This window comes from Equus quagga, unplaced genomic scaffold, assembly GCF_021613505.1.
Source record: "Equus quagga isolate Etosha38 unplaced genomic scaffold, UCLA_HA_Equagga_1.0 146_RagTag, whole genome shotgun sequence".
NCBI classification, from domain to species: domain Eukaryota; kingdom Metazoa; phylum Chordata; class Mammalia; order Perissodactyla; family Equidae; genus Equus; species Equus quagga.
The window spans coordinates 4,882,424-4,900,855 of NW_025796728.1; the positions used below are offsets into that span (position 1 = coordinate 4,882,424).

Sequence of the window (18,432 nt, forward strand, 5' to 3'; positions counted from 1 at the left end):
AAAACTACATAGGGACATGGGCATTAAAAAAATTATCTCATGGCAGTTTGTACAGTTAATTCAAAATAGACTTTCTTGGACTATTTCTCTTCAAGAGTCTGAAGGTCTGAGGGTAAGCCAAGAGTTACACTAAATTATGTAAAATTAGTCTGGAGGGGTCAAATCATGTGGCCCAGGTATCCAGCCTGCTGATGTTCTGTCTTGATCAGAGGCTTGCATGATATTCGAAGAAGAATTTATAACATAATGTCTATCAACTTGGTTCTTTTTAATAGAAGATAATATTGAACAGGGCAAGGGTAATATCTTCTCGAAATGGCCTAGAGTACGGATATTCTTTGGTACTATCACTAGCAGATCTACGTCTTACAAAGAGCAGTAATAAAATATTATATGGACTAATCTATAGACTCTGCTTTTGTAGATTTTAGAATTGTAAGTCAGCAGAATTTTTCTCTATATACATGATTTTAATTTTAAGTAGATAGGAATAATTTGCTTTACTCTAGATTTGTGATAACTGTTTTCAAATGAACTGAGGGGAATTATTTTATCCTTTAAAAGAAAACTTTGTAAGATTTTGAGCCAGAAAGTCTTTACTGGGTTATGGGGTGGATTTGAGAAGATTTAGTACCATGGGGGTGAGCTCTTTTTCATTCAATGAATTGGTAAGAAATTATAGGTGCCAACCACTGGGTTTTGACTGAAGATAGTACTCCTTGCTATTGTATTTTTGCTTGCTACTCATTCTGAAAATAGTCATTTCCAAGTTCCAAGGGAGCATCTTAAAACCAAAACCATCATCTTGGCAAGTACTGAGACAACCTCTGAAGTTATACTAATAGCCAGATATTGAACCATACTTTGAACAATGAAGAAAAAAAAGATGAAATTTTGCCCTTTGTAGCTTAGTCAATGAAAGTTACAAGCATATGTTGGAATGATTTTAACACTGCATATTATCGTGTCCACAGTGTTGGGATGAAACAAAAAACACAAACATTCAAATAGGAGGGCTGCTATTTGGCTAGTGCATACTGGTACAGCCCTTCTGACTATTTACAGCTGACGTCCATTTGGATTGGTCAGAGTATCTGTTGTGATTTAACAAACTCTAGAGGAGTTTGTTAACAAACTCTAGAGTTTAACAAACACCTGTGTGTTTATGTACAAGTGAAAGGTATTCAAGTGGGAGGCAGGAAGGGTGTTGGTAAGAGTTAATACAGAGTGTCTATCTGTAGACCCCTCTTGCCACAAAAGACATTTACATTTTATATTTCTTTGTCTAAATGTCTAGTCCTTACACCATAACTGCTGACCCAACTTAAATGTCCCTCTCTATGAAACCTTTCTTGAGCTCCTCCACACGATGTTTATGTCTTCTTCCAAAGATATAAAGTATATTATCTATACTTCTTGTACACCAGTAATCATTGTCTCGCTTGTAATAATCATCACTACTTTCTACTAAGAGACTATGAGTATACATTCGTTCATTTGATTCTCACAAAAGTTCAATATGGCTTTGGTATAATTAGCTCCCTTTTTTCAAACTGGAAGCTGAAGCAAGGAGAGGTTAAGAAACATTTCCAAGGTCCAAATTCTCTGTAAGTGCAATTTGAAATCATTTTAAATGATGTTTCAGTATAATTGAAATAATAACAATACAAACACTTTACGTTACATACTTTTTGGGCTAAAGAGTCCTTTGAAAATATTGACCTAGTGATATAAGCTTCAATTGGAATATTTTAAGAAAAAGTATTCCCGGGTTTCAAACAAGTTTCTCAGAGAAGAATCACATAGCATGGTGTTTAAAGAGATTCAGAAGTCACCCACATCTGAGTTTATCTACTTTTTTAGCCACTCAGTAGACAGGAGACCTGGTCATGTCATGAAACCTCTTTAGCCTTCATTTCTGAATTTGTACCATAGGCTTAACAATAGAACTTACTTCCAGTAGTGAAGTTTTTCACAACTGACACCCTCAGGCTTAACACTCAATGTGATACATCTTAGCGCTTGGAAGGTGTTAGCCATCATCTCCTTACCATTTATACACTTGGAGATTACCTTCCATTTGTAACATGGTTACTACACATGTCGTTACTGAAGGAAACCTGTTTTATAGCTTTTGTAAAGTTACAAATGGTAGTCCCTCACCCCTTTTCCTTATATACTCCAGCCAAGGCTGGAAGACTGCCTCATCAGCAAGGGAAAGACGAGAGGGAGAAACCCAATGCAGGTGAAGGACAGGAAATCGCTTTCATATCTTATTTTACTTGAACATTTTGAGAATTCTTGGTTCAAATTAACTGATACTCAGAATTCTGTTCTAGACCAATTGGTCCTCTAAATCTGTTGATTTATGCTGTTCACTATTTTGTATAATTCATTGCCAGCTCATTTTGTTTGCATTTAGATAACCAAAAATATGTTTCTATTAGCATAGAAATGCAGGTAAATACTACTTATACTTTCAGGTTTCATTAATTCAGCTACATATTATGTGACTACCTCATGGAAGGCATCATGCTAAGTGCTAAGGTTGTAGTGGTGAACAAGACAGAAGTAGCACCAGCCTTTATTAAACTTAGATTCTAAAGAGAGAGGAAGATGTCAATCAAATAATCACACAACAAAAGAAAGACTTTACACATTTTGAAACATGCCATGATGAAAGTAAACTGCGTGCTATGAAAGAGCACATATGGGAAGCAAGGATTATGATAGGTAAGTGGTTAGGAAAGGCCTTTCTGAGGAAATGACATTTGAACCAAGACCAAAATCTGAGAGGGTGGAGGGAAGGCATTCCAGGCTGAGGAAGTAGCATGGCCAAAGGCACCAAACAAGGAAGTATTCTGAAAACTGAAGTTATTTGAGTGGGACTGGTATATAACGAACAAAAAAAAGAAGCCACGGTAAGAAGTACTGATTTTATTCTAAGTTCCATGAGAGAGTATTTAAGAGATTTAAGCAGAGAAGTAACATGATCCCATTTATGTCTTAAAAATTCCCTTTGGCTATAGTGTGACTAACAATTAGATGAAGTCAAGCCAAACTGGGAGAGCACAAAGGAATATTGCTTGGTCCAGGCAGGAGATGATTGTGATCCAGACTAGAGTGGGTGAGAACGGAACTGGGGAATATACAGAGAACCAGGTTGTGGATGAGCTAGGCAAAAATCCAAAAGTTTGTATTTCATCTTCTTTCTATGTTGTTAGTATTTATTATACTGCCATCTGTATATGGTTACTATTTCCCACCATCTGAGTAAAGCATTGCTGTATGATTTTGACATGAAAGCGGAAATCCTGTTATCAAATTAAAGAAGTTAAATTTCTTCATTCAGAAGATGAGATTATTCATTGTAGTTGATCATTCCTCTTGTTAAAATATTTCTACATTTCATTTATTCATCCACTCATTCATTCAAAAAATATTTGAGTGACTTGTAAGAGTCAAAACTGTTGCGTCATTTATTAAAGTTGTATTTTTTATTGTTTCCCATGTAAACAACAAAAAAATGACCCTCTAGGAAAATGGTACCATCGATTTTTACCTTGGGGGTTTCCTCAGCCTCGTGGTTTTATTTATTTCCTTAAATTCTTTCTTTCTAATGGATAATAATGTTTATCAAGATACTTTTCTTCAGAATTTGAGCTGGAGTTCAGAAAATATTAAGTAGCGGTTTCACCCCACATTCTGTTAATTCTTGTATTTTTCAATAGAAAAAAGAAAAAACTTCTGTCATGATACAGAACAATGCGTATGCGGTGGCTGTTGCCAACTATGCCCCGAATCTTTCCAAGGACCCAGTTCTCTCCACCATCTCCAAGAGTGCAACCACGCCAGAACCTAACAAGAAGCCAGAAAACAAGCCAGCGGAAGCCAAGAAAACCTTCAACAGTGTTAGCAAAATTGACAGAATGTCTAGAATAGTTTTCCCCGTTTTGTTTGGTACATTTAACTTAGTTTACTGGGCTACGTATTTAAACAGAGAACCTGTATTAGGGGTCAGTCCTTGAATCTAGGCACAGGTTATCTTTTGGATGTATAGCAGCGTTAAACTTGATTTGTTTTGCTATGTACAGTCTGACTAATAACTGCTAATTTGTGAACCAACATGTACAGTATGTATATAGCGATGTAGCTTACCAGTAGACCTCTAATGGAGACAGGCATTTGCTAACTCTTGGAACTACAAGCAAGAAAGCACCCCATGCCCAAAGAACCATTGCCTTTTTTGAAGATTTACCCTAGGAACTGGTTTAAAGTGGAATTCAGATGACCTGATTTATTTCCTATACCACACTTTATGGAGCCTTTTGATTTAGGTCTTACATAAGAGTATTTTCTACTGTGGCCTAACTGTAATTGTAAAATAACATTGCCATTCCAACATGAATTCTCCTAAGTAACAGAACCTAGTATCTGGACCATCAGTCCCCTTCCTGAGTGCTCAGAACCCCTGCTAGTGTAATTGGAAGCTTAGCACACCTCAGAAGAAAAACTAGAGATTTGAAATCAGCTTTTAATTACTCTGTATAGTATCTATAGCCATGTACATATTACAGCATGACTAGCTCAAATAATTCAAGTCACCCCTGACAGGATGTTAATTATGCCTAGAATTTAATAACTATCAGAATGTTGTGGCCATTACATTTTTAGCATCAATTTATTTGAACGTAATAATTGAAATCCTACCGATTATTTTAATCATTGAAAACTACCTTAAATTAAAAAAAAAAAGACAATAATGGATCTTATTCTTTCCAGGTATGTGTTGTGTTGAAATTGCTCAGCTAAATTTTCTTGGTGCTGGAGCCTGGAAAAGTATCCAGTTTGGCTGCTGTGGAGCAACATTCATATTGGACTAGAAAATTGTGCCAAAAACTCCCACTGATGAGAATTCATAGGTGTCACAGAATATGGATAAGCACTTATATGATTCTCTTCTTTCCTGTTTACTGCAAATTCTGCCTTAAGGCTTCTTTTCATCAGGACTCAGAAGCCACTAATTACAAAGGAAAGGGCCATTAATTGGCACATTTTTCTGTCTGGAAAGCAGCTCTCTCAGATAAGAATTAATGTAAATCTGCTTTTGTAAATTGCAACTTTAAATTTCGCTGACTCAAATTTACAACAGCTTTGTATACTAGAAGAGGTTTTGGTAAGAGTTGAACATTTTTAAACTGAAGCTTTGAAGCATCACCAATGGATTGTGGATTAGTTCACATGCACAAACGTAAACACACACACACATATAATTAGCTAAATTAGAACACACACATACCAACATGTAGCTAAATTGGAAACCACAATTTTCAATTTTATATAATTACTAATGGGAAAAATTAATTTTCTTTTAATCTTTAAAAAATACTCTTTATGTTTCGGTTTATGCCCCTGAAATATGTTAATAACAGTTAACAATTGTGTCTTATGCCTAGATTCAGCGTTTTTGGCAAACTTAAAATTCTTTTGACTCACATATACATTAGCAGTTATTAGTTGACTTTTACTAATAGATACACCTTTATGATGGTGTTTTTGTAGAAATATAAGTAGTCAAATAGTGGCATTTCTTGCAGTTTTGTACAGTATTTCAGTATAGTGCATAAATAGGTATGTTCATAAAATCAATAAAAAGAGTATCTTATGGAAATAAGCAAAATCACAACAAAAATTGCTATTTCTTTGCCTCGTTTAAATTTTATTTTTTCATTTTCTTTGTTTTAGTGTGACTCTATTATGTGCTCTGCATGATTGTATTAATTCCAAGGTCACAAATGCATCTTATTAACAGAATTTGCTGTGAAGACAGCCTTGACATTAAAAATTCCCTCCCACAAGGTAATCCATCATCCTTAATAAAATAAAATTGTTATGTAAGCCAATAAATGTATTTCTTTAATTCCCTTCCAAGAACACCTTCTTTGTCATCTACATAGTTTTAAAATGTGCACTTTATTCAGACATTGAAGTGGAAGATATCCTATTTTCTTACATATTTAAATATAGCGTAGCTCTTCTGTGTAGTTCAGGAAAGTGTGCAAGTCTAAGAAGGTACACGATGCCTGATGGTGAGCAATACAAATGCTTTGTGTGGTATATGTTATCAGACACTTTGAAATTTTGTTCTTATAAGTTCTGCATTGCCCTCTTAATGTCTGACTATAAACTATAAATTTATAAATATGTAGATATGTAAAAATAGCTGTAAATAACAGTTTCTGTAAGACAACAGGAAAGACTCACCTATGCCTTTGGCAAGGGCCGCACTTACATTGATGGCACCAGTTTTATTAAAAGTTATGGTAGATTGACCAGAAAAGTGATCATTTTTGTTACTCTTATTTATATTTTCACTTGTTAAAATCTTATGTGAGCCTAATGATATCCTGACAGTTCGTATTTTCTGATAATGTGGACGAAGATTTTCTGTTATTTCTCTCACTCTGGTGTATGTTTTAGACACTTCTTAATCTTTTACTTTAGATAAATCAGAGGGACTTTTGGTCTTGCTGGAGAGGAGGTATGATGCATGGAAAAGGATTTTAAATTATAAAACCATAGTCTTTATAATTATTCTTTCTTCCATAAACCATTTAAAAAACGAAAAATAAAAGTGACATGGATTTATTAATAAAATTAATTTTTCAGGAAACACATTTTTAGTAGACTAACAGTGGTCTCTTTTGCCCATAATGTTATGGCAAGTTTATGCAGTTGTACATGGACATAGTTATGGTATGTACAGAATGTAGATAAATACATGTACATATATAAAGATATAATCTCATTGTTGTATAGCTACTGCTCCGATTCAGCTAATATTTGTTCAACAAATATTTTTTACCTCCTACTATATGCCATCCCATGGGGATGGTGTTAATACCATTCATATCACACCCACAGAATTTAGTTGAAAATTAAAGTGCATCTCATTCTGATAAAGACTTAAAATCAAAGACTGAATGGAACATGTAAATTAGTTTAGCACTAAGAGTTCTTTAATGAGCTATGAGATCACTGGTGTGCTAGGATAGTGGCGGTTTTGCTCTTTTGTCCTATCCATGTTCCCGTTGGTTTGAATATAAAAATGGAACTAATATAACCATTTCATAAATTTCTTTAAACTTCAGTGATTTTTTAAGTGCCAGTCTTAATGTTTAGCAATATTTTCAGGGATCTCTCTATTTCGAATTTATCTCAGGTTTGGATAAGTGATCCCCTTGAACCACATTTCCAATTTTATTTCTTAAATAGTTCATAGTTTATTTAAAAAGGACACAGATATTTTTCTTTGATATATATATATATATTATATATATATACACACATATATATAGCAAATGTTTATGACGTGGCTCTTTTTACTTTCATGGTTGAGGGAACTGAGCTCTGCCATGATATCATAGCTTCAGAGGGACATCAAAGCTCTATGCATTCTATGGATCCTGTACTTTGGCATGGCCTCTCCTCATTCCAATGAGAGGAAAAGGGAATAGCTCAAGTCAACTTCTGCAAAGTCATGATTCTTCAGCATCTATTAAGAATTTTTTTTCAATTGTTCCGTACTTGATGCTCTCAGACAATGTCTGCAGCACGTTAAAGTGTTTATTACTTCATTTGAAATCGAGACCCTATCAATAGGTTTATTACACAGGTTATTCCTGTTATTAGTCTTCTGGCATTCCTATATCTATCTTCATAGTTTTGAAACAATTACCAGATTTTTTTTTTCGTATAAAAAACATTCAGAATTTCAAGGGAATCATGAGCTGGCAAGCTTCCCTGTAGTGCATTTATTTCCTTTTAATGGAGGTCTCATGAGCACCTCAGGCTTTCTTTTTATTAATAGCAAAGAACACAGATGTGTAAAATGTAAACTGGGGAGGGCTGTGGTTGTTTTTAAGATCTGCATGCTTGAGAACTAGAGACACTATATCAAAATCACTCACAACAGTGTGGACAAAACAAATTATGATATTTTTCTCTATTGAATTCATCCTTTAAAAAAAGAAATTCAGTATTTAATAAAATTCTTTAATATCCATAACCTTGTGTTATCAACATTTATATAAAATATACTAATATTTTCCATTAGTATTTAAGCGCTTATATTTTCATCAAATTCAAAGACTAATTCAGGACCTGAAAAACAGAGAAAGAAGTATCAAAGAGAAAAACTCACTTGAAAAATGAAGCAGTTGCTAATTAAATCTAGTGATGCATTTTTCCTCTTTAACTCCTAAGAGGAGAAATTATACATATGTAAGAATATACAGAAATATTTAACAGTCATGATTCTATCAAAGTAAGCATCATGATTAAAATACTAAAATAGATGAAGTTCATGTAAAAGGCATTTGGGAAAGGTAATAACATAATATTCAAAATATATTTCTTATTAGAATTTTGTATCATGTTTTTCTCGAAAATTCTTAATTATCCTACTATTTAGACCACTGGTTTCAACCTTACTTGGTTGAAATATTCTACTTTTCTTCATTTGTATAAAGAAACCTTTCTTATATATGTAGTTGTATCCCCCACTTCAGACCACTTTCTGTGTGTTGTAAATATATAACATCAGTTAATATTTCCCGTAAGCAAGAACAACTAACAGATTTATGTTTCAGTTTATAATAATATTCCCAAAGAACCTTTAGTAAGGTGTTAGCTCTGATTAGAAGTGTGTGTGCGCGTGCATTTCCAAGGTATGAAAGAACATTTTGAGAAATTCAGACAAATTTATGAAATCTAAACAATTTATTTTATTAATGGGTCCAATCTCAAATGTAGCTCTTATTAAACTAGCAGTTAACTTAGTCAATATACTAGCTTTTTCAATAGATCTGTAACAAACATGTTAATTGGAATTTAGTCTTCAGCCATACATACGGTTAGAAATAGCCTTCCTATAAATGTGTAAATGTTTTTCCAATGGGTTTCTAACTGTTTCTTTTGAGCCATTAAGTTCAAAATCATATCGCAATTCTGCTTATAAAGTAGCATAGAAAAATCTTTGAATTCCAAGTTTCTCAATGGAGGTTAGTGAAAGCCTGCATTAAATTAAATATCTGGTTAATTATTTGCAAATACCGAGTCATTGATATTAACTATTGGTTAGTTGCATACCTTTTTGAATTGAAAGGGTTCTGAGGATACTTTCATGGAGGACTCATGGCATGCTAGTCAATGTTCTAAGCCCTTTACATATATTACCTCATTCAGTCCTCACAACTACCGTAAATCACTGTGTGATTCTAGAGTTCTGGAAGTTTAGAATTTCTATATAGTACACCAACACACTAGTCTAACACATATTTTAGACAAAGTAAAAAAAAAAAAAAGCTGTATTTTTTTTCCTTTAATTCAAATTTATATTCACATGGTTTTGGGAGCATCAATCCATTAGGAAGGCCACTATATACTTTCCTACAGGACAGAAACCAAGCAAACAAATACTAAACACTAAACTGTACAGCAATCAAGAATCCATTTTTGTGAAACTAGCTATTCACCAACACTGACTACAATTTAGCTTCTGGGAATACATTGTGTTTTTCTTTCTTGTTCTATCGGTAATGATAATGTATAAAAAACACTTAAAGTTGATTAAGCACACAAAATAATAAGCACTTTTCTTTGTTTTCTTCTTTTTTTAAAATTTTATTTTACCAAGTTGTGTTAGGGGTTGGAGAGGTTTTGTTTTTATTTGCAATATTGTTGGTTTCATGACATTTAAACCTATTGGGCTTCAAAGATTATGTATTGATTTCATCAGTTTGTTGCAAATTACTGTTTATAGTAAGAAGTCTAAACTGACTCCAAATAAATGCCAGTGTTGGAATTGTAAAGGTTGAATTAGCTTAGTTGGTATGAAAATTTCAGTTTTTCTTTCTTTGTTTTAGAACACTTACTTTGCCATAACATGCTGCCACATGCAAGCCAATATTATTGGATAAATTTGAGTAAATCCTACAAAGTTTATTTGTAAAAAGAAATAGTATTAGGAAAGAAAAACAAAGGAGTTAGACAGAGAATTACTTTAGGGATAATGGCTTATAGATTTGTTCCCAATTGTTTATTTTTAAAATATTCAACATAGTTGTTGAAAGTTGTTGAACCTCTTAGCTGTGTTTTAAACCCAGTGTAATGTGTGAAGAAATTTAATGTATAATTCGAAAGGCCTAGGTAAAACTGACCTTTGAGCCACAATTTTCATGAATTAAACCCTATCATCCATGGATAAGTCCTTGATTGCTTTTTGGTCTTGGGTTCCTGCTCCATAATTGATTTAAAGTTTGTTGGTATCCAGTTTTTCTCAAGATTCTTCTGAGCAAATACAAATTCATGTTTTGGTGTGCTCCAAATTAAGAATGTGACCTTTCATGAAATATTCCCTTTAGAGGCAACTTGCATAGAAACTTAAGAAAGTTTCATATTTGTTGCTAAATTAGAAAAGAAAAAAGAAGAATTAGATGTTTTTCCTGTGCTACACATTAATGATAAAATTACATGCAGAGAGAATGCATGATAAAGCTCCAATACTAAACTTTGAATATTCACATTAGGTAAAATTTGAAATTTTCTGGGTGACAGTAATCTTGTACGGTAGAATTCTGTTTTGATAAAATCATTTTGGAGCTAATAAAATTGTAATTTGTGACCTTGTTGTAATTGGGAAAAGTCACTATTTTTTATGTATGTAAGATAATTTGACCTTTATTGAATGTGTCATTATGCTTGCTGTTTAAAAAATTCCTAATTAATCACATGCAAATTAATGCTAAACATTATCTTTTGTACTTATTAAAATTAATTTAAATATATTTGATCTGAAAATTGTGTTTTTTATACTCTAATCATTCATTACATGTTTGCTTACAAGAGTTGAATTCATTGTAAATGTGACTTTTTTATATTGGGAGATAGCACTGATATTTTGTGATAGAGATTTTAAATGCTATTAGTTTATTAAACTTATTTTTAAAATAAGAAGTTATAGAGTGACAGGAAAAGTATAAACTTACCCTGAAATGATAAGGAGGGATCATGAATTGCTAATGTTGATCTCTTTAACACTTTAAGAAAGTGGTGCTATGGAAATATAAGTTCACCCAGAAAATTGCCTACCTTCTATCATAAAAAGTGTCTCATTTACAGGAAACTGTTAAATAAAAGAAATAAGATGTTCTTTTCTTTAGATAGATTCAAATTCATATTCTATTTGTAAACCAGAAATCTTTCAGTTTTCTTGTTGCATCTATTCTCTTAATTTAATGCAACATTATTTAATAGAGCTCCTCTTTTGATTATTGCTATTCTTGCTAATATGATTGAAATGAATTACTTTTAAATATCCAAAAGGTATAACAAGGGAACAATTTTTATCAACATGGTAAGTTCTTTTACAATATTTCTCAACCTTGGCCACACTTTAAAACTGCTTGAGGAGTTTTTTAAAACATTGGTCCTACCCTACACCAAGTAAATCAGAATCTCAAGTGAGGAGGAATTATGAGAAATTTTTAAAACTCTCCAAGTAATTCTACTCTACAGCTATGTGTATACTTGTTTTCATTTTATAAATCTATTCATAGACTCTCGAATCTCTGTTTCTTTTTTGGAGACTTCTCCCTGCTTGTCAATAGCTTTTAGTTTAGTCTATATTAGTAAATACAAAAAAAGATAAAATTAAATGAATGTTACAAGTTAGTTTTTCACAGAATATAGTGAATTTAAATGACAGTATCAAACCTTATGTAACACAGTATTTATTCTTGATATTTTACTATCTAATCAATTAATTAAATTACTGTTACTCTTAATTTGTACCCTATAGAGCTGCAGTTAATTATGAACAATGTAAGTATATATATATATAAAAGGATGTATTATAATTGTCGTTTTCAGGTTATGCATTTTAACCAAATATTTAAGAAATTATTTATACTAGCATGTTTATGATACTATTTGCCTGGGGGTAAGTAAGCTCAATTTAAATAATGTGGTGAGTATTTACAGCTCCAAATTCACACCTCAGTAAAATTATAGGCAGCAAATGCTACATTCTTCAATAGTGTTCAACCGGTTTCCCCAATATCAGTTTATAGTCCAGGCTTGTCAAATTCATGTAAATGAAAGCATGCTGTAAATGGAAGCATTTATGTCATCTTTGTTCTGAAGGATTCAGAAAAGGAGGAACCGAAGTTTCAAAGGGCTTTCTACAGAGTTTTGCCTCATCTTTAAAATATAAGGCCAAGGAAACTGCTGAGAAAGCAATAAGACTCAAATAATAGTAGTCTGCGAAGATTGTTGCACTGCCAAATGGAAAAGCTTTTATATTCTCAGGCCTGTGGTCAATATGAATTCTTGGAGGTTTTCAGACTCAGATAAATTAGAAATGTGGAAAACCAGGTGCAAGTAGTAAAAAGATTGTCAATTGCTTCTAGAGGAAATATTGAATTATATCTAGTGTTCTCGGTTTAAGAAATCAGGGAATTGACTACTATTTTAAATTTTAATTTTTCTCCATCAATAATTGCAGTGAACATTTTGGAGCTTAATTATTTGGGGTTCATTTATCTGGAAAATTCACTTGGAGCACTTCGTTCCGTTAATGGCTTGAAATTTTATAACATTTCTTCCATGAATCAAGAAAAATAATCTTATGGAGAATTTCTAAATCATGTCTTAAGATGTAGAGTAATGAAAAGATGGAAACTAGTAATGGAAGCATATCAGTTTTAAATTGCTTTTGCACTTACTCTTTGAAAGCTAGCTTTACGTCCAAACTAAAATATACAGGAAATGCCAGATGAATGGAAAAATGAAAGAGTTTATCAATATTTAAAAGTTATCATGCCTGCCCCTTAAACCAGCTTACAGGAAGACTTCACAATGGATGTATACAGAGGTCACCCTAAGGCATATCTCAAAGTCCAATCCATTCCAGACAACTGAATCTGTACCTGAGGAGAAAATAATTATAATTCTCTAATTTTTTTTTTACTTTACTTCATACTGATCATTGCATTCCTCGTTTTGATAATCTAGTATCCTATCCACTAATGATACTGCGCTTTTTAGCTCCTCTAGGTAACTTTAAGTAGTGTTGAAGGGAGAGTATTTTGCTGAAATTTACATCTTGCTTATTGAAAGTCAGTATCTTAGCCATGACTCCTTTGAGTTAGAGAAAGAGCACTTCCAACTAGTGTGAGGCCAAAAAGAACTCAGGAAAAGGATATAAGATGTCCCATACGAAGCATTAAAGCCCCTGAACTCAGGGACGGTAGAACTGGGTTATGGACTTTACTGATGTGTTGGAATACCAAGACTCCTTGCCTATGTAGCTTGGTTCAAACGCTCAAGTAAAGTAATCCCATAGAAGCAGTTTGGTCCAATTAGCTGTATTATCTGGAGTAAAAAAGATAAGCACAGCTGCTGAGCCACCTCTCTGCAGGGAGAAAGGCAGTGCCTAGTAAACAGGGGCAAAGGTTCAGCATATACTTCGAAACATTGGCTATTATATTCAAATAAGATTTTTTACTTTGAAAAGTTCCAAAGATGAAAATAAAATTAAAAAATATGTAAAAGAGGAAAATAAAAAGACTGTGCTCTCAATTCTCATATAAATCATTGCATTTTCCAATGGGTACAAATCAACTACTTATGGATGACATAATTTATAATTGAACCGTTCATGTTTATATGTCTGCATAATGTATATAAAATAAAAATACAACTAATGAACATGTGGAAGAGTACAGAACACATGTATTTCATAGATTTTGTTATATGCATCAAAGTTACTCATGCTGAGTTTACATTGGGATGACAGGCCATCTCCATTACTACACTCATAATTGCCCCATCAGCACAGTCCCTCAATAAGTATGGAGGTGATTGATGGCTCAGGTAAGTGGGTCATGATTGATATGTAGGGCCCTCCCAAAGGACAAATTTTTTTTATAACCAGAGGAATGTATTAGAAACCATATTCTGATAGAAAAAAGTGCCTCTTACTGGAAAAGTGAAAACAAATTATGTTTCCATCACAAGATGTAGGAGAGAAATATTCTGTAGGTGTCCTTTTTCTTTCTTTTTTTTAAATTTTGGTAAAACATACATAAATTTACAAGCTTAATTGTTTTTAAGTGCACAGTTCAGTGGTATTAAGTAAATTTATATTGTTGTGCAACCATCACCACCTTCCATCTCCAGAACTCTTTTCCTTTGCAAAATTGAAGCTCTATATGCATTAAACAATAGCTCCCAATTCCCCTCTCCCCCCAGCCCCTGCCAACCACCATTTTAGTCTTTTTTTGTGTCGTCTTTTCCCTATGCCCCTGCCTCTGGTAACCACCTTATTCTCTGTTACTATGAGTTCAGATGTTTATTTTATTTTATTTTATCTTTTTGGTTCCACATATAAGAGGACAAGATTTTCATGTCCTTTTTGCCCTAAAGGATTCAGAAAGAGAAGAACTGAGATTTTGAAGGACTTTCTGTGGAGTTAGAAGTTTTGCCTTCTTTGTTTCTCATCTCAAAGGATCCACGACTGGAAAGAGACTAAAACTTAATGTTAAACAGAAATTATTCTGGAAAGGAGTATTCCAGGAGAATTACAAACAATTGACAGATTCAAACCGCAGGAACAAGGGCAAAACAAGAGGATTAAGAGATGAGCAGAACTGAAATGGAATTGGAACACGTGTTGTAGATGAAGGAAATAAGAGTCCATATTGATGAACAAAAATGGAAGTAGAATCTCTTCCTTGTCTTCATTAGTGATTATGCTCATAATACAAGCTGGGTCACACTAATATTAGGTAAAATAAGTAAAAGGAAATAAAGTTATGAGAAGTGAATACAATTTTATTTTGGGAAGCAGCAGAAGACAGTGACTAAATAATTAGTCTTGGAGTTTGAGTAAAGAGAAATAATCAAGATTTGAGGACTTGGTCTTCCCTGTTTCCAAAAATTAGAATTTGCCATTTACCCTTAATATTAATTTATATAGCTAGATGTGCATTTGGTATATTGCTACTTCTTTATTAAAAGGTTATAACTAGAGTACTTTTTATACCATATGCGAAATTTTGATACAGGAATAGTGATCGCATCTAACATAGTTAACATAAGCTTAACTTATTTCAAGGTAGTACAGTACTAATTTATGAAGGCATGATTTTATAATTTCATTTTCTGCTCAGAAGGATGAAGTTCTGTTTATACAGGATGTCACTATTAATGACTCGTTATTGAGCATAACTTATAATTTCTGTAACATTGAACCTCAGTTGTTAGTACTTTAAGTTTGATGGAGCTAGAGCTAATATTTTAATAATAATAGAACTCAAACACTAGATAATAATTTATTATTTATTATTTGATTTGAGCATACATAGACAAACTTTTATAATGCTTTGTAAACTTATATTGGGCAAAATTAAACTCCACATCATTTCGTGTTTCTCTGACTTTCTCAGCTATCCCAGAGGTTGGCATTGCATTGGAGGAGAGAAGTCTTATTGTGTTCCCAGCTTGTTAATATCATGAAGCCAGTACTGTGTCCACACCCCTTCCACTGACCTGGACTCTGCATCAAGCTCCAAATCATGTTTGTGGAAAACTTGTGCCTGATTTCATGCCCCTGTGCTGATCATTGTGCCCTATTTTGCCCACACTTAATATTTGTTTTCCCCGTTAGTCTATAATATTCTTAATGGCAGGAATTATATCCATCTTTTTCAAAGTCTTTGGTTGAAATTCAGTGAGATTCTTTGAATCTGTGGATTGTTTCTTTTATCAGTTCTGGAAAATTATCAGTAATTATCTCTTTAAATAACATTCTTTCTCTTCTATTCTCACTCCTGTCTCTTTCTGGAATATCCATTAGATATATGTTAGATCTTCTCACTCTATCTTCCACGTCCCTTAATCTCTCTTTTATGTTTTCCATGTCTTTAACTCTCTCTGCTGCATTCTGGATAATTTCTTTTGAGCAAAAGCTAAATAACTTGCCTAAAACCACATTTTTAATATTTTGAATTTCAAATTCCATGGCCTTTCCATTAAATTACACAATGATTCTATAATTATCTTGCCTTGAAAGGAATCAATCTAAATATAAACTAGTTACGTATTTAAGAAGACTTTGTGAAAATCATATGTTAGCCCAGAGGGACTCTCCAGGCTGAAACTTCTTGATCCATAGCAGAACACTAGGGAAGGTACCCAGGAAACTGAGTCAAGTGTTTGTCCTGAGATCCTATCCTCCAGGGTTTTGTTTGCTTGATTTTCTGAGTGTAGTTTCAGTCATGTAAAACAGCATGAACAGGTGAATGTCACCGTTTCAAAATGATATTGTGGTAATTGCTTTTCCAATGCTTTATCTCAAACTTCAGTTCTCTCCATATACTAAACATTCAATAAATGTTAACAGATTTTCTTACTGAATAAGTCTCCAAAAAGAAATTCTGGCAGTTGGCTTCAGCCAGATTTTACCTGAAAGCTCAAAGAAGAATGATTTCATCTTGGTGATGTTGAAATATTCAATCTTCATCATTGTGTGATAGTTGTGCCTTCTGTTATTCAATTGAATAACAAAGCAACAGCACTGTACTAAAGAGACAAGTTCCTGGTAATTAACTTCAGATTGCATATGTCAAGATGTAGTTGTGGTCATCATGTTAGTATTTACAATTAAAAAAATATTCATTTGTAATTCACTGCTCATGGAAAAACTGTAAGGATCTCTATAAACATTGTGCCCATTTCCAAAATATAAAACAATTAAAAAATTTAGTGCCTGAATAAGACAATTGTTTAAAGTAGTCCGCTTTAAATGGATTGATTTTGATTTTAGGTTTGAAGGAATTAGAATTATCATAGATAAGTTTAGGATAAAACTTAAAGGAATGAGAAGGATAGTCATCTTCTATGAGCTGTGCTCATATTTTATAGGGCATTGAAGGTGTCTACTTCATAAATAAAATGTAAATAATTATTTTTATAGAGTAAACCTATAGCACTATATAGATTAGACTTCAGTTGTGAAAACAGAATCCACTACAGGTATTTTAAGCAGGAAATTATTTATTACAGAGGTTTTTGTTTGTTTTTTGCTGAGGAAATTCACCCTGAACTAACATCTGTTGCCAATCTTCCTCTTTTTGTTGGAGAAAGATCGTCACTGAGCTAACATGTGTGCCAGTCATCCTCTATTTTGTATGTGGGTTGCTGTCACAGCATGGCCACCAACATGTGTAGGTCTGCACCTGGGAACTGAACCCAGGCTGCAGAAGCAGAGCACACTGAACTTAACAACTAGGCCATAGGGCCAGCCCTATAATACAGAGATGTTTTTTAGTGGCCTACAAAATAGTTAGGAAGGCTAAAAAAATCATAATATGGAAGAATTTTCAGGAAAATTTTCAGTATCTCCACCATAGGACCAGGCCAACAAGGTTGTCATTTCTGTTATGATTAAGAAATCATTGTTTTAAGATCTCTACCACCACTGCCACAACCAAAAAGACCCCTAATCAGGAAGCTAGTAAAATGTTGCTTGGTTCAGAACCACATTGTGGTATGTACAATCTTTACCAGCTGAATTCATGATCTGTGTCCTGCAACTTAACATCTATGAAATTAGTGACCGGGAAGTCTGCTACTACTGCCGCAGTAAAATCAACTGCTTTTATCACTCTGCTTGCCATTAGAAATAGACGAAACAACAGAAGCACACTCTTCATATTGCATCAGTCTTCCAAATCTTACAGAATTTCATCTGATTGGTCAAGTATAAACATCCAGAACTTGGGTTATATAATATTTAGCTTTCAAATTTATGAAATTTAGGAAGTCACCCTCCTGTCAGTTTAGCACATTCACCACAGTTTACCCATTTGGTTACTCTATTTCCAAAAGTACTCTTCTTCCCATACTGAAATGTACAAAAAAAACCCAATAGAAACAACAATAAACTCATATCAAACATAATGAAATCATCATTGAACAGCAAAAATACATTCAACAACTCTCCAAATGGAAAAAATAAATTCCAGCAGTCATTGAATCTTTCTTTGGGAGGTGTTCAGTCTCAATAATTCATTAGTCACAATTCTGTGTTGACATTCCATAATTACATAAAGTCTATCACCCCAACCATAGGCTATGTGAAATAAGGACAAAAGGAAGAGAGGGAAAAAAATATATGTATGTATGTATATGTACATTTACGTATATAAAACAGCAAGAAAAAATTATCAATAAATACATCTCCCCACTGGTTTCCAACTGATGAGGAAGCTATGTTTCACAACTATAAATTCCTCCTCTTCTAACCATTTCATATTTATTTTGTTCTCAGTCATATTGGAAGCACTGTCAACCTGTGCCCCCAACTTA

At 33.2% G+C, this 18,432-nt stretch overlaps 1 protein-coding gene across 1 annotated transcript in view; it reads left to right on the forward strand.

Moving 5' to 3' along the window:
- LOC124232976 (gamma-aminobutyric acid receptor subunit alpha-2) overlaps positions 1-4,282 on the forward strand; it is a 127,411-nt gene extending 123,129 nt beyond the window's left edge. Inside the window, exon 11 of the mRNA XM_046649955.1 lies at positions 3,732-4,282. Coding sequence (XP_046505911.1) covers positions 3,732-4,028 — 297 coding nt within the window. The 3' untranslated portion in view covers positions 4,029-4,282. The remainder of the gene's footprint in view (positions 1-3,731) is intronic.
- The last annotated feature ends 14,150 nt before the right edge of the window (positions 4,283-18,432 follow it).